This window comes from Daucus carota, chromosome 3, assembly GCF_001625215.2.
Source record: "Daucus carota subsp. sativus chromosome 3, DH1 v3.0, whole genome shotgun sequence".
Taxonomy (NCBI): domain Eukaryota; kingdom Viridiplantae; phylum Streptophyta; class Magnoliopsida; order Apiales; family Apiaceae; genus Daucus; species Daucus carota.
Window position 1 is genome coordinate 7,355,516 of NC_030383.2, and position 24,833 is coordinate 7,380,348.

Below are 24,833 nucleotides of genomic sequence, written 5' to 3' on the forward strand. Positions count from 1 at the left end.
CAGAGAATATTGAGTTTTCTTCCTTAGTTTTCTCTTTACTCCCTTTCAAGGCAACTAAGAATTAACATTATTTTCCTTTGCACACTCTTTTTTACACTATTGTATGTTTGATGATCATCTTCTATAAATGGATTTGGCAGCTTGGAAGAAACAATTGGCTTGGTCATCAGATTTATTATAACAGAAGATAAAGCAAAAGTGTTAGAACTCGTGAAGGAGGTGGCAAAATTTGATGACTTCATGCTCTTGGATATCAAACAGGAGTACAGTAAGTCCCATATAAATTCGTCCTTACATTAATTTCATCCTCGGTGAGTTGGATACATAATCTGATACTCATAAAAACTTGTGCATTTATATTAGGTTGTCCTTCTTTAAAGCCGCCTATGCACTTTATGATTCTGAATTCTATGTCAAAGCTGATGCCGACATATTTTTGAGGCCAGGTTGATAATTTTAGAAATGATTACTATTTATGTCATTGCTTATTATGTGCATTTGCGTGAATGCAATTATTTATTTGTCGTTTGGGTTATTGTTAGATCGACCTTCACTTCTTTTGGCCAAAAACGTTCTTACACCTAAACATATCTTCGATGCATTAATGTTCTGTTTTCACTGATCCAAAGCAAAAATGGTTAGCTTATTACTATACTGTAACAATTTATACATAGATCAGCTTTAATGAACTTGAGACTTCTGTGAAAAATAATTTAGACAGGGTGCTCCCCCTTTTTTTCATAGGTCGTTTGATTTTTTTAGACATTATTGACTGTCTGTTTGAAATTATTATTTTTACTCTCTTTTTTGTGAATAAAAGTATGCAATAATTATTATTATTCCATGTGCATCAAGCATGTCACCTTAATCTCTGATCGAATGAAAGACTCAAATTAGAAGAATAGTTAGAACTGCAAGAATTCTGTCTTTACTCTTGATGACAGTTATTCTGAGATATCAAAATTTAAAGTGAGATTGTATACAATGGCAGTTAGACAAAGTTATCAATTTGACTAGAAAATTTAAGCACACAGCTCGAATTTGTGGTTTATTCCAATTGTTTGGTGTGTAACATGGTTACAAAGGTGAACATGGCAAGAAATCATTAGTTAATTAGTCAATATGATATCAGTGTTTAAGGTCCTTAGAGAAGGGTCCTATAAGGGAATTAAGAATGGCTAATCTCAAGGTATAATAGAGGCAGAAAAGATTAGAATTGGGATGGGGATGGGGGATGAATAATGAAATGAGAGGCTCAGGACTGGCCCATAATTTAAAATCAAACTATTGACCCACTAACTTCTGTTGTTGCTACACACTGTGATTAAAAGCTGGGGAATTATGTGAGCTAAAAACTTTATTTTCATTCCCCAGTTTTTCAGAAAGATACACATCCATACCATCATGTCAGGTATGTATTACAGGAGAAGATTGCCCACTTACAATACTAATAGTAGGAATATTCTAAAAAATACTACATTTTTGCTTTATGCTCCAACATATTTTGTGGGATAAATTGTGTTCAAACAGACTCAAGTGGTTGTAGAAAATTGAATGTCAAAATATTAACTGATTTGCAAGTGTTTTTTGTAGACTACTTATAACTTTTACATCAAATTTATATTGCTTTTACCGAAGTTTCAACTTCGGCAGATTCTTCTCTAGACTGTGATTTAGCCGTTTATGGCTACGCCTTCTGGAACCTTTTCATCTTACTTACCTAAATATTTCAGAGACCTCCTTTGTTATGTTATAGCTGCACTTGCATTGTTTGACTCCCTTGATTGGTATTTTTCACCATATATATGATCTTTACTTCTACTCATTCAGATTTAATTTTTAAACTATTTTATGTCTTAGGGTTTTGGATCTCGATGTGCAAGACAAGGGTGGCTCCTTCAACTTGCTTGTGTTCAACTCATATATTGAATGTTTACATAATGCGCCAGTCAAAAGAAATCAAAGGGATGAGTCTATCTTCTGATTCTATGCTTGAACATATACTGGAAGGGAAGGATTTTGTGTTTAAACTCAATCTGGTAACCACAAAATGAGTGGACTAATTTAAGAATTATGTTGTTGCCTTCACTTTTATGTCAGATTCTAACTTGAGAAAAACCTAAGAAAGTTATGTCTTTACATGAAGACGTATTTGGATGGTTAGCAGCACCTTTTGACACAGGCATACTACAAAATAAAGACAAGAAACTGCTGAATTTTTTTAATAAGCACGTACCAAATCGTAAAATATTGATATTTGAAACTCGAAAGTATATGTTAGTTATACAACAGGCCCGTGCCTTGCACGGGCTTTTACGCTAGTTTCTATATATTAAAAGAGAACCAAGGGCAAAAAGAATAAGGAAAATAGGCGTGAATTTACAGATATACCCTCAGTTAACATAGAATTTCGACATTGCCCTGTACCGTTACTGCTATTACAGGCATACGAAGACGAAGCACTTCAACTTCCGCCCAATTATTATCTAGCTGGGTCATCTATAGCATATACAAGTCTCGGCGAATTGTGTTAGGATTCAAGAGTAACAAACTGATTTTGGGATACTGGGTGGCCATTTGGTGAAGTCAGTTTGGTGTGTGGCCAATTGGGAGTGGCGCTGTGTCCATGATTGAATTCGACGTTCAAAAAAAAGAGTTCGAAGAAAGGTATTTAGCGTTGATGGAATCTTGGTGTGCATATCACTTGTGTGTGTACATACTGCGACCGAATTGAGTTATTAGCATATTTCATTTGTTGAATGTTGATGAAGAATTATGTCTATAGCACTGATTTTTATCTTGGCAATCCTGCTTATACTTTGAATATATGAATATAGTGTCCCCAATTCTTTCTTTTTTTTGGCAATTTATATTCTGGAATTCGTAGAACCAATGGATGATTCTCATGCATGTTTCCAGTTTTGCTTTGAGATTATTCTGTTTTAGTGTTCTGTCTCTAGTTTCTTGTGTAGAGTACTTTTTTGATTCAAGGTTGTTTGCTGTCGTTGTTTGATTTTCTCAGGACACAGTTTTGTCTTTTAGAATCTTAATTGATAGTGACTAAATTGTTTTTCCTGGTCATTCTACCTTAGGATTAGTGTCACTAATGTAAAGCAGCCTATTTAACGCCGTCTTGCTATTATCTTCGAGGATTGCATTTTTTGTTGTCACAAAACATCGCACCTCATGTTCTCGAAGGGGATTTCATCGTTACCTTGCATGTTTACAGTTTTATTTGCCTGATGCAGCAGAATATAGATGCATTGTTTATTTGTTGTAAAAAGATGGTCGAAGGACTAATTGCTCATAGAAATTTTGTATCGATTTTGTTGTCTCCTACATATGCTATTAATTTAATTATGTAAGGGTTGGATCAAGGAAATTCAAGACATAAATAAATTGAATGAACAATAAGTTTAGAACAATTCAAGAAACCGAACAACTGAGTTATGAAATTATTGGCAGAAATAAAAACAGAACATAAATGATAGGTTCCTTATGATTATATGAGTCTGATGTTTGTAAAACTCAACCGATGTAAAAGCTATGCCTGTAAATTTCAAGTGGTGTATAAGATTCCAGCTGCAATTAAGCTGGAATGTGACATCCTGATTAATACGATTATTCTGGTTAAGAGGAAAAATCACACTAGAAACATGTAGCATTAATTTATGGGATAACAGATATTGATTCCCCTGAAGGAACCTTCACACATGATAAACAATTACTTAGTATTGATTGTGACCCTGATAATTAATATATAGAAGTTTAAAGCCAAAACTAGCCTGTCCTCCATAGGATGAATTTTCGAGTGTATTGTTATCTTTCAGGATAATAAGTTTGCCTCCAAAGCCAAAGAAACTAGAGCATGTGCGGCCGTTCATCTGACGATCTCCCCACAGCCGTAGCATAGCTCTGATACTGTTGCTGAGAATGGCTTGCCACATCCTGGTTACCATAGTAATTACTTGAGGTATTCATACATTCATCTTTCTTAGTTTGTGGCTTATTATATTGCTGAGTAAAGTTTTCATCAGTAACAAAGCTTTGGTTCCTTGATGTATTTGAAAACTCATTATGACTCTGACTTGCTCTCTTTAAGTCCAACCACCAATTGAGTTAACCGAGATATTTTGGGGCCCTTGGATGTCATTTTTCATTAATCAAGTCATTTATATTTTCTATCAGAAATTTGACTTTATATGATTTGATATTGAGTTATAGCTTAAATAACTTAGTTGTGTTGTGTTTCAGCACATGAATCCTCTTTGGTTTGCTTGCCTGTCCCTGCATTATGTCCCTAAATCGCTGCTATCAGTATGGTAGTGTCTCCAATTGGACGAAAAACCATGTGATGATCGATAATCCAAAAGCCTTTCATTAACCTGTTTCTTTTAGAAATGGCATGTCTTGTTTTAGCTGTCCATAGGCAGTCTAGGATTGAATTTTTGTAGGTGTGAAATGTTTTACAGCATGTAGATCGAGGTTTTCTCAAGAATTGGTTGTGCGGTGATTTGGGCATGACACCCCAGACCCCAGTCTTCCCAATGTATGTGACACCTAGAAAACAAGGCAGGCCAAAAGTGTTCTCACAAAAGAGATGGCAGATGAGTGTAGGAAGCTAAAGCATCTACATAATAATACTCAACGGAGCATGGGTATGTTTTTTAAGTGTATAAATTTAATTGAGGGCTGTGATTCTCTTCTCTTTTATTAGATCATATTTGCTGTTTATTATTAACTAAGTTTTAATGGTATGAATTTAGTGATCCCACCCTAAAAATTTATGTCGTGCAGGATGTGCATATCTGGATCCGGAGAAGTTCATAGTCGTCTTAGTTTGTCGCATGATGGAATCCCTCAAGGTAATTTTATATTTCTCTTGTGTGTCCCCGTAACTATAAATTTCGTAAATTTTAATTTATGGAGGATATTAATTAAAAAGGTTTGGTGGGATGTAAAAATCGCACTTTCAGCGATGCAAAACATGAGTATTACCACACGTGTTAGAAAGATACCCAACATCTTAAAATAATTTAGCTTTCTAAGTTTATTAAATAGTATTCTTTCTAATAAAATTATATTCGATTAAAACATATATTGCATGTAGAGATTAAACCGATTAAATAGATTTGGATTCTGCTTAAATTTTAATATTTAAATCAGTGAACTTTTAGAGCGGTGAAAACAGTTTGCTAATATAATATAGTCTCATAGTAGTGAGGTGCTAAAATCTACTTTCTATACATTAAAAGGGGACTAAGGGCTAATAAGCCTAAATAATAGGTGTGAAATTATAGATATAGACTTAGGGGGTGTTTGGATCGCACATGGGAATGGGAATGGGGAATTGGAATGAAGGGTATGGGAATGGCGGGAAACGGGATTGGGAATGAGGTTACGATTTTGTTTGGATCATGCTGGAATGGGAATGAGTGCCAACATAAGCTGTTTGGTTTACACTGGAATGAGAATCAGAATACTTTTTCTCTAAAACGAAAAATAATTTATTATTTATTTTAAAAAACATAAAATAATTCATTTTTTATTTTAAAAACATGAAATAATTCAATATTTATTTGGATTTTAAAAAGTCAACCGGAGGCATAAAATTATAAATTATAAACCAAATTAAAAGTTTACTTTTCACTAAAAATATTTGATTATTTATTTGATTTTCTACTAAAAATATAAAAAATAATAAAAATAGTGAGCAAGGAAAACCCCAAAAAAAAAAATCCTAAAGAAATATGCTTTAATTACCCAATGTTACTACAATAAGCAAAATAAAATTTTTATTTATTTGCATAAGTTTTACACAAATTATAAGAATCTAATGCACAGTAAAATAAACAATTAAATTTCTCAACTTTTTACACATAATAAAAGTTTTGGGTCAGCTCCAAACAACAACATTATATCAGTGTTTAGTTTTCTTAAAACAAGAATCTTCCTTCGTCAAAAGTAGCAAAGTAATTACAAGAGCGGCTCCGACATAAGTATATTCACACTGTCTAATGCAGGATCTTGATCTCCTCTTCCACTAAAATTGTATAGCCGGCTCGAGAAGGAGTTACAGAGAGCAATTCCAAATTTTCAATTGTGCGAGCACCTGATCATATAAATAAATTTAAGCAAAATCAGAAACACATGTGCAAGCAACTTCCCTATGTCTGAACAATAGTTTGCAACTCTAAAATCTAAATGAGCCAGGAAAAATAGTTCAGAGATGTCCACACAAACGAGTGAAAATGTTTATTACATCCTTCCTGCAGTACTTTGTACACTTAAAATCTAATAGCAGTAGTGTTACTACAGTCCGAGTAGTAATCTAAATTGAGCAAGACAAGTTAGGATGTTGATGAGTAAAATATGAAATGAGATGATAAAACTGACGGGGTTTGAACAACACCACAGAAGTTTAAGGAGCTGAGCACACATGATGCAAGAGTTTTCGATAATAAAACCGTAGAAACAAGTGAATATATTAGAAATGACAGGCTCGTTTTTGTAAAAGGAAAGAATGAGTCCTTGCAAGCATTTGAAAAAGCTTATTTATGGAGAAACTGTATGCAGTTGAATGGTAGTACTCATGTTCCAAGTTCATTTCAAGGCCAGTAGGCAAAATTTTCATCCTTTGGAAAAATGGGTCATTTGGAAGAAAAATTGAGAACATAAACTCATCCAACAAACTTATATATTTATAATTCATGCTCCACAGGGACCAAAAGTTTAAAGACACATCTCACAAGCATAGCTGGAATACAAGGATAGTTATGGAGAGAAATATGAAATTGACCCAACTATCCAAAAAGAAAAATGCCAATTCCAAATTCCTCCCTAACACTTCCAAATTAGATTAAAATCCTTCCTGACAAAAAATAAAATATTAAAATCATCAGCTAATTCCTGCAACAGAACTTTCACCAGAAACAGCTAATGTTTTTGAAGTGCTATTGACAATTATGAAAAAATGGTAAAATATTCAAGAATATGGTGCCTGAAAAATACATGTAAACATACCTTTCAAGAGTTATTGCTTGGCGCGTTAATGATACTTGATGACAACTTAACAGACTTAACCTAAGCTATGAACACTGTTACAAATTCGCCAATCCAAAACAAATTAACCAATAATAACCAGCAACTCAAACTTCAATGGACAGCAAGAAGAAAACGCAGCAGACTAAATCGAAAATAACCAAACAATAACAAAACAAAACATGATTCTCGACCCTGCAACTCAGCAAAACAGGACTCGCGACTTGGTGAAATCAGTACACCAAGTCAACAACAAATTACTACTCGACTCGACTGGAAACCAAAGCCAACACACAAACAGGCAAACAAGCATGAAGTAGCGACTCATAAAACAGAACCCAACATTACAAATCGGAAGAATCGGAACAGCAGACAAGAACATCAAAAGGAATTAAAACTTTGAATTCTGCTCAGTTGGGCATTAAATGCATAACTGTGAGCAAAAATACACAAATGCATATAGTGAGAATTATGCGGAACGTGTTACCTTCAAAGGAGACTTGATTACCGAGTTATATGCCTGAGAGATCTCGCCAGAGATGTAGGGGAGAGATTCAGTGAGGGAGACACGGTACAAAGAGACGGAGGCGAGAGAGTCGATTGGGAGGGAGTCAGAGAGAGGCTAGATCGACGGAGATGGAGAAGAGATTACAGCGAGAGAAACGACGGAGGCGAGGGAGTCGGAGAAGAGGGAGAGAGATAAAATAAAAAGGGAGGAGCGGCAAATGAATTTTGTTAACCCAGGGTCCATGTAAAGTTTGTATTAACCGGCTGGAGGTATACATGTTCCCATTCCCGTGGTATTGCTAAATACGTTTTTACTTCGTGCTGTTTGCTGAATTTACCTTTAACTCTTTTGAATGAATTAAATGAGGACTTAAATCACAGCATTGATTATACATAATTCTCACGATTTGAGGTCGATTGCACTAATTTGCACACCGCCCGATACACGGTACAAGCAGATTTTTTTTAAAATTAACAATTACAACTGCTTCTTATTTGATTATATGAGCTATTATGTTTTATATTTGAACTCTTCCATTATTTTATTTTCAGGTGATATCAAATTAAATAAATTTATAAAAATTATTATTCTTCCAAATCAAATGTTATTATAATATCGAAAATTATCTTTTAATTATGACATACTTCAATAACTGAAATAATATATAATATTATGTTTTTTTTATTATTTTTAGTGACTTATGCTATTTTTCATATTCTTATTCTTTCATGATGATAAAAGATACGAGATTGGTCCGAACATAATTTGAGTAAATAATGTCTTTAAATATCATAATTGAAAAAATTGGGTAGCACGTATAAACTCAATATCGGGTAGTATTACATAAAGTAACATTTGAAAAACCTCTCCTCATGACATCTAGAACCATTTCTCAAAATAACAAGGTTTTGCATGTGTCTTCATTTATCAAATATTTTCTAAACCTCACAAGATATTTTTATAAATATTTATGCCAGAAAATATTTTTCTTAAAAAAAAATAGACTTCATTTACGAGCAACTAGACCTTATAAAAAAATTAATTAATTTTTAAAACTTATTTCCAAAATTCTATTTTGAAATATATGTATTTTAATAATTTCCCTTTAAAAATAACAAAAAAAAATGTATGATGAAAACAATTAGTGTGGTTCAATTGCCTTTCATAATTTTATTTTACACTTTTATTTTTATTTTTATTAAATATAAAAATTTATATACTTGAACTAATGTCAATAAATTTATTCTTTTTAAATCATGCATGTACTAATATTTTTAATATAAAAAACAATCAGTATTACGTTTACTTGATAAAGCGATACGATAAGATTAATAATATAAATCATAATTAATTAGAAAAAATAGCAACTAAGTCAATTTTACTTTGACAAAATTATTTCATGAACTTTATTTTCTCGATTAGCCGAGTAAAGTTCCAGTTAAAAAGAGAATTAATGTAACAAGTTTCAAGACATTAACTCACTGTCATCATAATGACGCCCAACTAACCTCAAGGCTATATTAGTAATCACCAGTGATCACTCCAAACTGTAAAAAGTAAAATTGAAGTGTATACATCAATTATGTAAAATTTTAAACCAAACAGCCCATTAGGGATTGGACTTCCCATTCCCGTTTACCAGTCCCATTAACCCCCAACCAAACACCCCCTAATAAACATGGAACATCATAATTACCATCAGCTGCTGCAGATAAAGGGTTTATTATACTAGCTCCATCCCAAATTAGATGAGCTAGTTGACTTTGGGCACGCAATTTTAGATGCATTGACCGTCTAATTCCGAAATTTATTTTTCTATTTTTTCTTTTGTAAATGAAAATTTCATATTTTAATTTTTATTTGCAAAAATAAAATTTTAAAAATAAGTCATGTAGCTATACAGTCAATGAACTTTAAATTGCATGCCCAAAGTCAACAGGGTCATCTAATTTGGGATGGAGAGAGTATATCCTACCAAAGATAATTAATTAGAGCATCTCCAACGGTCACCTGTTAGCTTTAAAATCTACGTGTCAGCTTATATACCTAATATGTAAAAAAAACACAACTTAGATGCCGAGAAATGAGCATGCTACATTTGTTGAATCAGTGTTTGTCATCTATATCATATCCATGTCATTTTCTTTTAAAATTTAACTCAAAGAAAATTTAACCTTGCTTCAACCTAGGTGTCTATATTATATTATATATGTATTATAATATTATAGTTCTATTATATATATTTGTATAACTTTTTAATTTAATTTTATGTATCGTTAAGTGTAAAAATATTTATTAAAAAAAATAATATAATAAAACTAATATAATAACTTATATAGTTATTTAACGTCAATTGTGAATTTTTAACAAAGAAAATTAGTAAATGTTTTACATGATATAAGTAATTTTTGGTAATTAGTTTTTTCAAGTTATTATTATTATAATAGTATCGGTATATATGTTTTTATTAATTATATTTTTTATTTTCACTTATATTAAATAAAATATAATTAACTTTATATTTTTAATTCTTTCAAACTCTTTTTATCAAAAGATAATTATCAAAACATAATTAGCTTAAAATCTTTCACTTTGATTTTGATTCTTGCCCTACTTTAATATTATTTTTTTATTTATAGCATATAACATTCTACCTTAAATCATTTTTACAATATTTAAATTGAAATATTTAAGGTACTATTATTATTATTGTAAGTATATATGTATTATTCATGTTTTCTTATAAATAATATTGTTATGTAATATTATGTAAAAATGTTACTTTATTGTCAATCAAAATTTTAAAATATTATAATATAATAATATAAAAATGTTAAATATTATAATTGATCATTAGTTATTAAATATATTATTTAGTTTTCAATAATACAGAATAAAAATTAAATAAATTATTTTTATATTTATAATTAATATTTAAAAAAATACTTTAGATATAGCTAATGGTTTTAGCTAATACCCACTGGAGCAAAAATCCTTACAGGCTCAAAAAAATTTTAGCTAAAGATATTTTAGTTAACAGTTGCATCTTTAGCCTTGGAGATGCTCTTAGGCTAGCTTATATGTACAGATATTTGGCGATCAAATCAAAAGAGTGTGTGTTGACTTGATTTCGTTTGCTACCTCTATATATGTGTACACTCGAAATTCAAAACTTAGGAAGTCGTTTGCTACCTCTATATATGTGTACACTCGAAATTCAAAACTTAGGAAGGGAATCGAAGAATCTTTATATCATGTGAACTGATACATATACTGATTTGCCACCTCATTCAAGTGTTGGTTAGTAGGTTCAGTGCCACGTTTAGTGTTATTGGAGTTTTGTTGGCTTCAATACATTGATTCCCCGCTTAAATATTTAATTTGCCAGAGGTAGGGTAATTGAAGTTCTATTTTGGCGGGGTTGGGCGAAGGTAATTATTTGTGCCCTAAATTGATGTCATAATTACTTGAGATCCATATCATTTTATGTAACTATTGCAACATATGTTTTAAATTATTCTAGAGACAATGTAATTCGTGAAAGGATATAGCTATACTTGATGTGATGGTAGTGAGAATAGTTTATTTCGGTTGGGTGGTTTCGATTTGAAGGTACTCCCTTAGTCCGGCACGCATTTTAAGACTTTCATATATATAGTATAACTTCATAAATTATGTTGACCTTTTATTTTTTTATTAATAAAAGTTTAACTTTTAGACTTTTATTTAGAAAAAGAAAATTTTGAAAATAAGTTATGAAACTATATTTTATATACGTCTTAAAATGCATGCTAAATATTGTAAAAAAAAATGTTAACAAATGAAAGGGATGAAAGGGACAGAGGGAGCAATCTGTTGTACGGTTTATAGTTATTTATTGTTCAGATTATCTGACACTCTACATCTCATATCATATGTCTTGTTTTGACTATTAAAAAGTCAAATTGACTAAATTTTGACCGCAAATTACACATATCATCCAACTTAAATAGATTAAAAAAAAACTTATTTCATCAGAAAATATATCTAATCCCCTTGAAAATTCATTTTTTAGATTTTAAAAATAATTAATAAATGAAACATGTATCAAAAGAGGACACATGCTATGAGATGGAGGCTTCCTCTGTCTCGAAATAAGAGTCGCCTTGACTTTTTACACCTAATTTGAGGTGTGAAAAAAACGTGCTTTTACATACTATTTCTCAAAAAAAATAAATTAAAAAATTTAATATCTACATTTTAATTCAAAAAAAATAATTTGAAAAATAATGTGTACAAGCATGCTTTTTTACACCTCAAATTACGTGTAAAAAGTCAATGCGAGTCTTATTTTGGGACCGAGAGAGTAACATTTTTCTGTTAGACTGCCATTATTGCATTGCAATCATTCGCAACTTTCATTACATACGCCATGTTATTCAATATTCATGTTGGCTCAAAATCAAACATGCGATTTTTGTTTGGATTCCTTTTATTTTCTCATATTAGAGTTCTGATCAACTAACTCTTCAAATTATAACATGTTGACATTCAAGCTTTCTTGGGTTCTTTTGTATTATTAATTAAGGTATTAAAAAATGGTCTCATTTGCATTTTGAAACCTATAACAAATGGCGATAGGCATATATGTCTTAGCAGAAAATGGAACCAATACAAATTACATGTCGAGTTCTTTCTTTGCTATTGCATGCTTGCTTTGCTTCTTGAGTTCATGTTAGTTAGATATGAAATTATATTTATATCAGCTTCTTTGTTTATGATTGTTTCATACATATTTTGATTTCTTAATAATTTTGTGCATTGTAAATCATTTGGATATGGATTTCAAGTACTGGTTGTTGTAATTTTTTTATTTGCCTCCACCGACAGTAAAGAGAACCACGGGGTTATATTTCTAAGTAGATCTGTGAGCATTCCATTTTAATTTTGACATTTTAGCTTTTTAAGATACCATTTTCATAGCTTTGAGCAATGGTGTAGAATCACATTATGTATTTTGAAAAGACTAATACTGCTTGTGAATTTTGTAGTGTACTACAGTCTATATCTACAAATGTAGTTTGTAAGCAGCGATAAAGCCCATAAAATATTTAAGATTAAGAAATCTTGATGGGGCAACAAGTTTACTTAACCCTACTATATCAAGTGAAACACACCATAAATTGGTTCAAGATTATCTTCGATCTCTTCTAATTGTATCAACCACGCCGGTTTTGAAGGCAACTATTCCAACAAGTTACTTAAATTTAATTGTTTGTTTGTGGTTTCAGTCGTTGCTTAGTACTCTTTTCATCTTGCTCTTACAATATGGGGCTAGAGAATATATATGACTATTAATATCCACGTTTAGTCCCAATAATACACCAATTTTAGTCGAATTTCTAGATATGATTGCAATTGTCACTACTAGAAATATGCTAATACACATCAGTTAAAAACTGATGTCCCGGAGAATTGTAACTGATGTTACTGTGGGCGATGTTAAAGGTACCTGTCTTTAACATCAGTTAATAACTGATGTCTATTATGACTTATTACATCATTTTTTATTTAAAAAATGATGTATATTATACTATTTAACATCAGTTCTGTAAACTTGGATGATGTCTATTGTACTCGTATACATCGGTTAATAACTGATGTTAAAACTTAGTACCTTTAACATCGCCGACAAAGACATCACTTGAATTTTTTGCTTACATCAGTTAATAACTGATGTCTATAGCCTTTAACATCACTTCAATTTTAAAGAAACTGATGTCATAATATTTGATTAACATCATTTCTTTACTCATTAACTGATGTAACAACATTGAATTAAAATCATTTTTATACGCCAAAAATACCAAGAAAACAACCAAATTAACAACTAAATCTTATTAATGCATATATAAACCAATTGTATTCTACACATCCATCAAATTCCAAACTGACCTACTACACATCCATCAAATCCAATATTGATCAACTATTACAAAAATTTATAAATCACAACATTTACAATGATATATTGTTATCACCGCACCCTCCAACCTTGTTCCTCTGCTTGAACAAAGAAGACGGCATATTGTAATCTCTGCACAAAATCAATTTCATGTGATTAATATACAAGAATATAGCAAAATGATATCCAGGCCAAGAAAAAAGAACAACTATTCCCCTCGCTTTCAGGCACAGACAATCACTTAGTATGCTTTATGTTAGCTATATATATTAATTTTTGTCAACTGAATATACATGATTAATTTCAAGTTGGCAAATAATTGTATTCGTTTATTCATCAATTAGAATACTACAGAAGCGCACGCGCGCGCACACAAATAACCGGGGAAATTATATTTTTATTAATAAAATAATGGTACTGAATAACATTCTTACATATAACGTAAGTACATACACAAACATTTACTGATGTAAGAGCTTGCCAGTAGTAACTAATTGCAATAATAAACTCAAATTGCAATATGAAAAGGAGTGAAACTCTTCTGTATATAAAATACCTATACATTGGCCAGCAAAGCATGAATACTAAACCAAAGCTTATATGCACCATCTTCCTGTTAACTTTCTGAAAATAAAGTATACATGTCATAAATCAGAATTCATCATACACGAGACATTTTAACACAAACTCAGTTTATTTTAACATAACCCAGTCCATTTTGCTTATACTGAAATTAATTGAAATCTTTAATTAACTTTTGTGAGTGTCTGGATAATACAAACTCGAAATTACCTTCTGAAGATTATGAACGCGTGCATCAATCATTTCCCTTCCCACTTGAATGCCAAATTCACTAACAGAAACAAGAAAATTGCAACTAACATATAATGGCATACTATTAGTACAAAATAAATTTCTATCTCAAACTGTCAAGAAGCAACATACAAAAGCAATTGAATATATTGATACCACATGTTTTACAAAAGTGGTGACCCAGATTACGAGTAATCAAGTAAAATACAAACAACCCACATAATTAATAAGCCCCCAAATAATTTATATAAGTGGAACAAACTAAACAAATATTTGACATAATTAAACATCTCCTAAACAAGGACCCATATATACTAGAGATACAAATCACAAGCACAATAGCACAACAACACAATATTAACCCAAATAGCCCTAAGAATCAGTAGCCCTCATATATATACAAGAACACCCAAATCAAGAATCTTCATATATATACAATAGTACAATATTAACCCAAAAAGCACCCAAATAGAGCATGTATACACTAATCAAAGCTTACCGACTCAAGAAATAACCTCCTAATTGACTGATTAAGCTCAAGCTTCGAGCACCCGAAATAGAGCAGCTAGCAGCAAGATGCACGAGAAAGACCTCGGGACTGAAGAAGTAGGGGCGGAATCGAGGGTCTACAGCTCTTGGAGCGCCTGAATTGGGACGGAGATGATGAACGCCGGGGGAATCGATGTCGCGCGATTTCTAGGGTTCATGAGCAGAGAGAGTGTGTGTCGGGTCCTTTCTGTTTTAAATTGAGTGTGTTGTGTGCGTGTTTTAGTTTGTCTGAATGTTTGTATGTGTTTTATGTTTAAGTTTGTTTTAATTATTTTATGTGATGTTTATTGATATATATTTGTAATGTGTTGGGTTGTAATATTTTGGGTGATTTTAATTTATGTGTGTGATAGTAGTTTTAATTAGTTTAATATTTTTATTTAGTTGAATAATTATAATTTTTAATATTTTAAAGTTATAATATATATATATATATATGATTTATGTATTTTAATAATTTTTAATATTTTAAAATAATATATATATATATATATATGATTTTGTATTTTAATGATTTTGATTATATAAATATTTTATATGTATGTGTTTGTAGTTGAATGATTTTATTTTAAAGTTTTATGTTATGTATATTGGAGGGAGATGAAATTTGTTTAAGGGAGGGAAGTTGAAATTTTATAAGGGAGGGAAATTTTTGATAAGGGGATGGTGGAAACTTTTTTTAAACACGTACCTTAGACATCAGTTGCATAAATAACTGATGTCTAAAATACTTTAACACATCAGTTTAAGTGAAAATGATGTTGAAAGTATCTTTAACATCAGAGACATTTCTAACTGATGTCTGAAGTGTGATGTCTATTCCACTTTTTCTAGTAGTGTGTTGTGAGGTAATACAAAATTAGACAGTTGTGTAAGGTTATTGAACACATAATTCTTCATTAACTTCGTGATTTTATCAAATAGTTTTCAGTATATGAGCGACGACTCCTCGACCATGTTAATAGGTCCCCTTCATAAATTGCCTCATTAAATTGTTGGTGTTGATGTATTTTATTAATGTGTGTTGTTTGATAAATTACGTGCACTTGATTCCAGGATCAAAACACAATCAAGAAGAAACCCCGCAACTGAAGAGCTTATCTAAACCTGAGCCCATCGCTTTAGAGAAGCTTACGATATTAGCCGACTATGAGAATAAATCTGTTGGGAAGTGCATAGAAGAAGAGGGAAATGCACATCAGAGGAATGGAAAAATGAAATTGTGTGGTAAATTAGATGAAGATAGAGGCAAGAAATTGCATTAGCTTTGGAGCTTGAGATTTTCACTTCTATAGTGAATGATCTCATTTCAGTTTTTAAAGAAGCCTTTTAGACATACATTTCGTGTTTTTCTGAATCGAATAATATTGCCTGCTTGAAAAGTGTTTTCGTCTTGTATGTGGTTGCAAATTTCAAAGTATTATGGTCTAGAGTTGTGCACCTTTACAGAACAAAGCCATTGTTGAACTTTTATAGCAGGAATTGACACAACTCTAATTTTATGACAGCAGCTCTAACTTGATAATTTTTTAATTTTTTTTCGAATCAAAAGTACTTGCATTGATTCAAATTAGCAGTAATAACATCCAAAAGGAAATCTGGAGCACAGGAGCTCCATTCCCTGAAGTCTGGCAAAGAACAAGAAGCTTTTGCTAACAAGTGCGCTACTTCATTTGCAGACCTATGCACAAATTGCTTGCACTAGCATATTATCAAAGTGTTTTAATAGTTCACTACGCAAACTATAGTCTATATAATACACGTTTTATGAAATATGACTCGAGAGTATACACAAATTATATAAGAGGACGAAATATGACTCGAGAGTATACACAAATTATATAAGAGTCCCGTGCCTTGCACGGGCTTTTACGTTAGTTGCTTATTACAGTACATGGCTATTATTTTTTAATTAAAAATAAACAATAAATAAACTTGATAAAAGCTAAATATATTATCATAAATATTAAAAATTATAAGTTTTTATTTGGTTGTGATAACATTCAACAATAATCTGTAAAACTCTAATAATATTTTTACTAACTTGAACTCATATGTAGATATACATTTTCTTCTTTTTATTTTTTTACGTAGGAACCCGCTACACTTTGTTAGAAGGATATTTCTTATTAATATGTGGGAAGAAAGTCGCTTAATTTTATTTTGTTTAATATCATAAGAAATATTTTCTAGAAAATATAATATTATAAATTGAAATTACCTTATTAATTACGAATTTGTTTTTAAGAAATATTTTTTAATTAATAATATAATGTTTTTAATTTATATTTAGTTAGAAATATTTTTCTTATAAATATATATTCCCTAGGTATCAATTTTCAGTTTCGAGAAAGTTATTATTTGTAGAAAACAATGTTTAATTTATAAATAGCTTAAACAATCTGCTATTGAATATTCTTTTTTTATAAATTTTTATTTTCGTATGGAAACATTATAAATATAACTGTATACATAACTAGACATATAAATATTAAACAAATATGTTCCGAATGTTAAACGCAGTTCTGATGTTGATGTGAGACAAGACAAGTAGCCTTAAAACATAAACCAACACTAACGCAAATTTCACATTATTATTAACAACTAGAAACCTAACCGGCAACAATTCACCGTTACATGGCCTATCGTGATCGTCTCCCGATGAGATTGATGAGTCCTACCAGGTTCGCGCGGCTGCGGCTTGCGAATCGAAATTAACATTGTTATTATTACGATATCATTTTTATAATTTTAACAAAATAGAGATGATGATATTATCGGGTTTCTCGACATATTTGAAAGAAGATAATCGGATGCAACAAGTGTGATTCAACCTCTTGATTTTACAAATTTCGCTATTGAGTCGTTCACTATGCTGTAGTGGCATATCTGTTTCAGAAAATAAATGAAGTCGTACACATAATAACATTTTATAACGGTGATCAGTAGGTTTACATTAACTTGTTGAATTGTTTATGTTAAAATTAACTCTAAAATCATTTTTTTATACGTTTTTTTTAATTTCTTTTATTTAAACTAGTCCATTTTTTATCTTCATTTATTAAATTTTTTTTATACAAATAGTCCAACTGATTTCATACAATATTAAGTCCATTTTATATTTTTGAACATCTAAATACTTGACTAATAAACAAATCATGTCTACCAAATTTAATACTAAGACTATGCAATTTTTTACCGTCTCACAACATTTCCTTACCGCTGCATAACATTATCTATAATATTAGTGGTATGATCTTTTTACTCAAACCTATTACTCTTCTTTATTCATTCAAAATAACTCTTTTTTCAATTAAAAAATTAATGCGACGGTTGTTATTATTGCCCTTGGTATGTTTTTGTAAATAGTTAAAAAATTACTGTAAAAATTAAATTTTAAGGAGATCAATATAAATATATATTTGCATAAAAATATAAGAGGGTCGACTGATACTCTTGCTCCTGTTAGGATCTCATCTGCAATGTTGTGCCTTAGAATGAGTTCAGCCGAAGAGGAATATATTTTTTCTATAACACGCTTGCTCACCCTCAAAAGGGCAATCTTAACCTGACTAAAAAAATCATATCAAAACTATGGAATACTATATGTGGAGAAAATCGAGTAATCAAAAAAGAAATTACTCTTATGGTTGGTATGTAAGTACAAGAACGGCTTTTAACTTGATTGACAAACAAGTTGGCAGAAAAGAAGCGGCGACTGGATTTGAAATAAGATTGTGTTCAAGAACATGTTTTTCATTTCAAATTTTGGATTTCAAATGACACGATTTGAGATGTCATTTCAAATTCTCAGTTTTATACTGGTAATTGAATGTCTTAGATTTAAAATAAAATTTAAATCCAAATTATTTTTTATCCAAACATATCATTTTATCAAATCTTGGATTTCAAATGAAATCCAATTTCCAAACAGACTATAAAGATACTTGAATTGACACGTGATCGTATTTGTGTTTTTTCGCAATTTTATTAGTTGATGATCGATTAATTGATTTTAATTTTTTTTAATTTTTTTATATTATTTTCATATAATTAAATCTATATCTTTGTTTCCAGAAGAGTCAGTGAACTCTTGTGCAATTGAAGCACTGTAGGATTAGGAGAAGACAGGATCAGCTAGTCAGTTAATTTGGTTCTCTTTTTTTGGAAATCATGACTTAGTTTTATCATTGTTGAAATATTGTGACATTTTGTTAGACTCAAATTATATATTATTTTTTTTTCTAATAATTCTACATTTGGAATGTTTCAACTCTCTCAACTCTATGTAGATAGGTATAGATTATTCAAAGAATGCAAATGTAGAATATTTTGTAAAACGTGTTATCTTGCAAAAATATAATTCACAAATATCATTATTTCAATAAAATCTTATAAATCTTATAAATTTACAAGTAAAATATGTATTTTATGCAATATGAACGTGTATATTCTTCAAACTAAACATATTTTATAAAATAATATATTTTGCAATGTTCTACTGGTAAACTATATGTCTACATGGGGTGCGCAAGATTTTCAATAAATAGTGATTTTTGTATAACATCATTCGAAAAATAATATGTTTTATAACATTTTAAAATATATTTTACTTAAAAAACATATGTCAACTTTAAGACTCCAATGAAACTGTGGACTTAATAGAACTTAACTTTTATATATTAATATAATTATATGCTAATTTATTATATATATGTTATATATGTTCGTTTCGGATATATCATGTTAAAATTTTAGTAAAATTGAAACCAAATTAATCTAGCAAAAAAATCCAAATTTTCTGTATGATCATATGGTTCGGTCCGCTTTATTAAGTTTTGATATGCGAGGATCATTTCTACTTTATTTTTTTTTAACCTCAGTATCTTAACTATTAACAAAATCCTGTGTCTAAAAAGAAACCCGAGTGTAGCTGAACATAGCAAGTAGTTTAGAGGCAGAGGTACTAAACTAACCAAATCAAACAATGTCTCTAATTCTCCACTCATCTCCCACCTTTCATTTCAATGCCTCTAATCTTTTTCTCAACAAATCTCCTCACCTATCATTCTCCAAACCCTCAAGACTCTCCATCAAATCTGAAGATTCTTCGGACCAATCAAGTGATGACGCATCATCCACCGTGGTCCCACCCAAATCCAGCTCCACTGGTCTAGGATTCGGCTCTTCCGCTGCTTCTCCGAGTCCAACAAAGAAAAAACAGGGGAAAAGAGAAAGAGCGGCTGTGATTCGTAGAGACCCAGTTGAGAAACCCAAGTTTGCTGCACTAAGAGATGAGAGTGAGTTGAAGGAGCAGGGGCAGAATGAGCAAGCTTTCTTGCTTGCTTGGTTAGGTCTTGGTTCTATTATTTTTGTCCAGGGGATTCTTCTTGCTGTTTCAGGTATATATTTCATGACCCTTTTCGAGGAATTGTTGAATTTATTGATTTGGAGTTCTTAGTAGGTTGTTTAGAGTAATTGGATGATGGAGTACTACATGATTGTATTGCATTCTTGATATTCTGTGCGGTTTAATTGGTAAGAATGTAATTACTAATGACCTAGGGATGAGGTGAAAAACTGTGAATTGTGCAGAAAAGAAAATGAAGAGGGTAGAGTGATGAAAATGTGAGAGCGATTTTTTTATGGTGGGATAGAGAATTATAGAGCTTTAGTTCGTATTTTAAAGGGTTAATAATCAAATGAGTCACCAAAGTGGGTTCGATATATCAATTTGGTCACTAAACTCAAAACCGTCTCAAATTAGTCATTTAAGTCGGTTATACGTATCTTTAAATATGAGTTGAAGGTGTAAAAATATTATTTACAGAGGTTTACGCATTATTATTGAATGTTATCACAACTAAGTACAATGTTTTATAATAATATATTTTGATTTTATCAAGTTTATTTATTATTTATTTTTAATTAAAACAAAGGAATTAACTATATAATAAAAAATAAATAACAAATAAATTTGATATAATCTAAATATATTATCATAAATACTAGAAGTCATAACCTTGTACTTAGTTGTGGTAACATTCAATAATAATGTGTAAATCTATGTAAATAATACTTTCACTCTTTGAACTCACATTTAAAGATACATGTAACTGTGACCAATTTGAGACGGTTTTGAGTTCAGTGACCAATTTGATATATCGAGTTCACTTCGGTGACTCACTTGATTATTAACCCGTATTTTAAATGAACAAGAATGGAATGAAAATGTGTGAAGAATAGGGAGGTGGAAATTTTGATGCAGAGGGGAGAGTAAAAAAGAGAGCAAATTTACTAGGGTGAGATTGTGTTAAAGATTCAATCTGTATGAATGTAATGGATGACTGAATGAAAATTATGAATTGAATGAACAATGTGGATATTTACCTGCAAAACAGTACAGTTTTTATTTCTTGCTTGCCTGATTCTGTTCCTTCCAACCAAATTTAGGGTTAGAGACTTAGAGTTAAATTCTTATAGATTTTTTTGTTCTACCTGTGTTTTACTTGTTGGTGTTTTTCAGGTTTTCTCCCAGAAGAATTGGATAAGTTGTGTGTAAAGTATGTATACCCAGCATTTACCCCAACAGTTGTTTTCTTTTTTGGGGGAACGATCGTGTATGGTGTCTCTAAATACCTGCAGAACGAAAAAGAGAATAACCAAAATTTATGATTTCTTCAATGTAAATAAGTTCTTGGATTCCTTGGCTGCACCTTTTGCTTTGCTTCTCATTGCAATGGTCATAAAGATGTATGGCCTTTGAGTTTTTTATTTGAGAATCTGCCAAGGATAATGTAATTCTATATTTTCATATCATACCTACATCGGCATTCTGCATACTAACATTTTACAGTGAGCATACTTGCATCTGAAAGAGTTCCATTGCAAGTCGAGTATGCTAATGGTTACGACTTTTGAGTAGAGCTGCTATAGACACATACACCAGGAAAACTCAGTTCAAGCTGCTATAGACACATACATCAGGAAAACTCAGTTGATCTGTACATATGCGGTGATTCCTGAGAGATATATCATATTTCACAGTTTCCATCCATTTGGATATTGGAGAGATATATCATATTTCACAGTTTCCATCCATTTGGATATTGGACTGCGCCAAGTTATTTGTTTATAAATATAGTTGTCTTTTTTAGTGTTTGAAAGTATCAAATTCAGCCAAGCTTTGCAGACCATTCCTTTATCTAATTCATTCTGTTTCAAATTTTGATTCCTCTATGCTCCACATCATCTCCTTGAGTATGCTAGTCCACCACCATTTTCAATGTTTAACCACTTCTTAATCTTCATCTTAGGAAGGTTAAATCAACTATTAAACCAAGATTTATCACAATACGTTAGATATCAAATCTATAAGACATGCCCAGATCCTTTACTTAAAACTTCATGTATCAAATTGCAAGCATACTTAGGAAAACTGACAATACAGTTACTTTTCTAACAAATCTGTTCCAGCTCCACAAATGAAATAAAACTGAGTACTTTAAAAAGGCTCTAAGACAAAAAGCCCAAAACACATAATCAATAAAGGCCTCTAGTTATCAGCAATGGTGACCTCAACCTCAACACCTGGTTCAATGGTGATGGAAGTAATCTGCTTCACCACATCAGGGGAGCTGAATAGGTCGATCACACGTTTGTGGACACGAAGCTCAAATCTGTCCCATGTATTGGTTCCTATGAGTAGATGAAGAACAAAGAGTCAGATGTGGAATAAAACTTGCCATGTATTCAATTTTCTGTTACAGAGGAATAGTAACTTAATAACCAAGATATGTTTAGTGTAATTACACACATATCACAAGGGACTTTAGAGTATAGATTTTAATTTTGTTTGCTGACACGAATTTTACAGCCGAACTCTATTAAGACAAGACAGACTCTTAAAAATCAGACTCTTAAAAATCATATATAAACTTGGTCTATAAAAAATAATTTCCAATAAAGTTTAACAAAATCCATATAACAGAGGAGATGATAAAATAATCCTAGGAAAGAGAAAAGGTATGCGACAGAGTGGTGGAATAAAATCTGAAAGTGATAAATGCATCAGAACTGCAGTACAGACACAATATATTCACTAGCAAGTACAGTAAAAAGTATTTCCTAAAGATAAATTAGCTTATTCAGTATCTCAGGCAAGAATACTTAAACATGCACTATGCTTCAAAGAACTGCCTAAAGGCACATTGTAGATATTGAAGTACAAAAGTCTTTTTCGAGGCAACATAAATTAGAGAAACAAAATCTTGGCACCACAAGTGTTACAGAAATTACTAGGCAACTCTCAACTCAGACCAAGTATATGTTTCACTACAGAATGTGATGGGGCCAGTTGCTCACTGTTGTTCTTCATGAACCCCAAAAGCGATAATAGTATTTTAAAGAAACCATGAATGATGTCTACAACAAGAGAAAAACAATTTCTTCGAGCAGTAGAAAAATTACCTTCACCACATGGAGATTTCCTGGTGGTAATTTTAAGAACCTTGGTCGGCATTCTAACTGGTCCCTTGACCCTCAAAGTCTTGTCCTTGGCTCCACGAACCAAATCAGCACACACTAATATAAACAATTTCCATAAATCCACAATCAATACGTGAACAGAATTATATACATATCACAAACACTTTAAACAGTATCACAACTCAATGCTATATTCAATAAAACATCAAGACACTTAACTTTAGAAAAAACATTCATACACTCTGAATATCATTTCTAATGAATTCAGCTCATCCTCAAGTTCAATTAATTTATCACTCAAATTTGTTAACCTTAATATTAACTCTTTAATTAAAAAATGAATAATCCTCCCTACGTAGAACCCGAACTCGCAACAAGAGAATTCACATAAAAATGCACTCAAACCCTGGCTTAGATCTCAATGAATCACCATTCTACTTATACTAGTCGCAACACTCAATATTAAGCTAAATAACCATAACACATTCAATTTCTCAACCACAACTGAAAAAACATTATCAACGCATATGTACACTATCGAATCAAAAAAATCAATAACAATTAGCTGACAATTAATTCATAGCTACCATAAATTTAAAAAAGCTAAACACAAACAAGTCTAACATTTATTAATAGATAGAAATGTTAATACCTTTCTCGAGATTCTTGACATTTTTGGAAGAGAGAGTGATTCTAATCTTGTGAATCGACTCCTGAGTCTCTTCGTAACCTGGCTTCGTCGCCGGCTTCACTGCTGCATAGGCCGCCATTCTTTCAGATCAATTAGATTGTTGCTGCTGCTGCTGCTGTAATTATACAAGCTTAATCAGATTACAAGATTGACTAAGCGAATAAGAATAGAGATTATTAGGGTTTGATGATTGAGTACCTTTGAATTAGGCTCGGCGAGGAGGAGCGGCTTCAATCTCTCAGTGGCGTTTCTTTTTAGGGTTTTCTGCATTTTTATACCCATGTGGTCGTGCTTGTCAGAGTGGGCTTGGGCTTTTTGCAATAAGGGCTTATTACAGCTCAGAAGGCTAATGTTAATTCGCTGATTATGTTAGTGCCCGGTTCATTCTCTTCCTTGAAATAACCCATCATTTTATTTACAAGAAAAACCTTGTTTATAAGTGAAGTTTACTAGTTTAGTTTTGACTTTAATTCTTATTATTTTAAATGAGATAATATATAATGTATGGATCAAATAATTATTACTAATATAATAAATATTATAAATATTCATTCAAACTAATTATTTATATTTATTTTTCGGTTTATATATTTATTTCAAAAAAATTATAATAACTTAATAAAGTAAGGTAGTTTTTACGTTTTCCATATTCCTGCTGATGAATTATATAAACTTATATCACAAATAATATTGATAAACATATTTTATTTCATTTGTTTATCACGTAACAGTAAAAAAAAAAGTGGTTAATAAACAGTATAATCCAACTGCAGACTATTTAATATTTTGAAAAAGTACAA

General features: G+C 31.1%; 2 protein-coding genes and 2 long non-coding RNA genes across 6 annotated transcripts; 2 read left to right on the forward strand and 2 right to left on the reverse strand.

The window, feature by feature from the left end:
• Window positions 1-2,433: 2,433 nt before the first annotated feature.
• Window positions 2,434-16,360, forward strand: LOC108211025 (uncharacterized). Of its 2 annotated transcripts, none has more exons than XR_001804961.1 (5): window positions 2,434-2,667; window positions 3,831-3,973; window positions 4,255-4,658; window positions 4,798-4,865; window positions 15,912-16,360. It is a non-coding gene; the product is annotated as an uncharacterized LOC108211025 (long non-coding RNA). The 2 variants fall into 2 exon arrangements; XR_001804964.2 differs by lacking the exon at window positions 15,912-16,360 and adding an exon at window positions 6,024-7,533.
• Window positions 5,824-7,835, reverse strand: LOC108211026 (uncharacterized). The gene is made up of 2 exons (XR_001804966.2): window positions 7,529-7,835; window positions 5,824-7,097 (listed from the first exon to the last, which is right to left on the reverse strand). It is a non-coding gene; the product is annotated as an uncharacterized LOC108211026 (long non-coding RNA).
• A 3,357-nt stretch (window positions 16,361-19,717) lies between the features above and the next one.
• Window positions 19,718-21,697, forward strand: LOC108214718 (protein LPA2). The gene is made up of 2 exons (XM_017386874.2): window positions 19,718-20,257; window positions 21,382-21,697. Exons 1-2 carry the CDS (start codon window positions 19,843-19,845, stop codon window positions 21,528-21,530), a joined length of 564 nt encoding a protein of 187 aa, XP_017242363.1. The 5' UTR covers window positions 19,718-19,842; the 3' UTR covers window positions 21,531-21,697.
• Window positions 21,698-22,247: 550 nt separating this feature from the next.
• Window positions 22,248-24,362, reverse strand: LOC108214719 (small ribosomal subunit protein uS10y). 2 transcript variants are annotated; one of them, XM_017386875.2, is made up of 4 exons: window positions 24,232-24,362; window positions 23,995-24,148; window positions 23,325-23,438; window positions 22,248-22,553 (listed from the first exon to the last, which is right to left on the reverse strand). In XM_017386875.2, the coding sequence occupies exons 2-4, from the start codon at window positions 24,110-24,112 to the stop codon at window positions 22,411-22,413; spliced, it is 375 nt and encodes a 124-aa protein (XP_017242364.1). In that variant the 5' UTR covers window positions 24,113-24,148; window positions 24,232-24,362; the 3' UTR covers window positions 22,248-22,410. The 2 variants fall into 2 exon arrangements, with proteins under 2 accessions (XP_017242364.1, XP_017242365.1); XM_017386876.2 differs by having other exon boundaries at window positions 23,995-24,145; window positions 24,232-24,350.
• Between the last annotated feature and the right edge of the window lie 471 nt (window positions 24,363-24,833).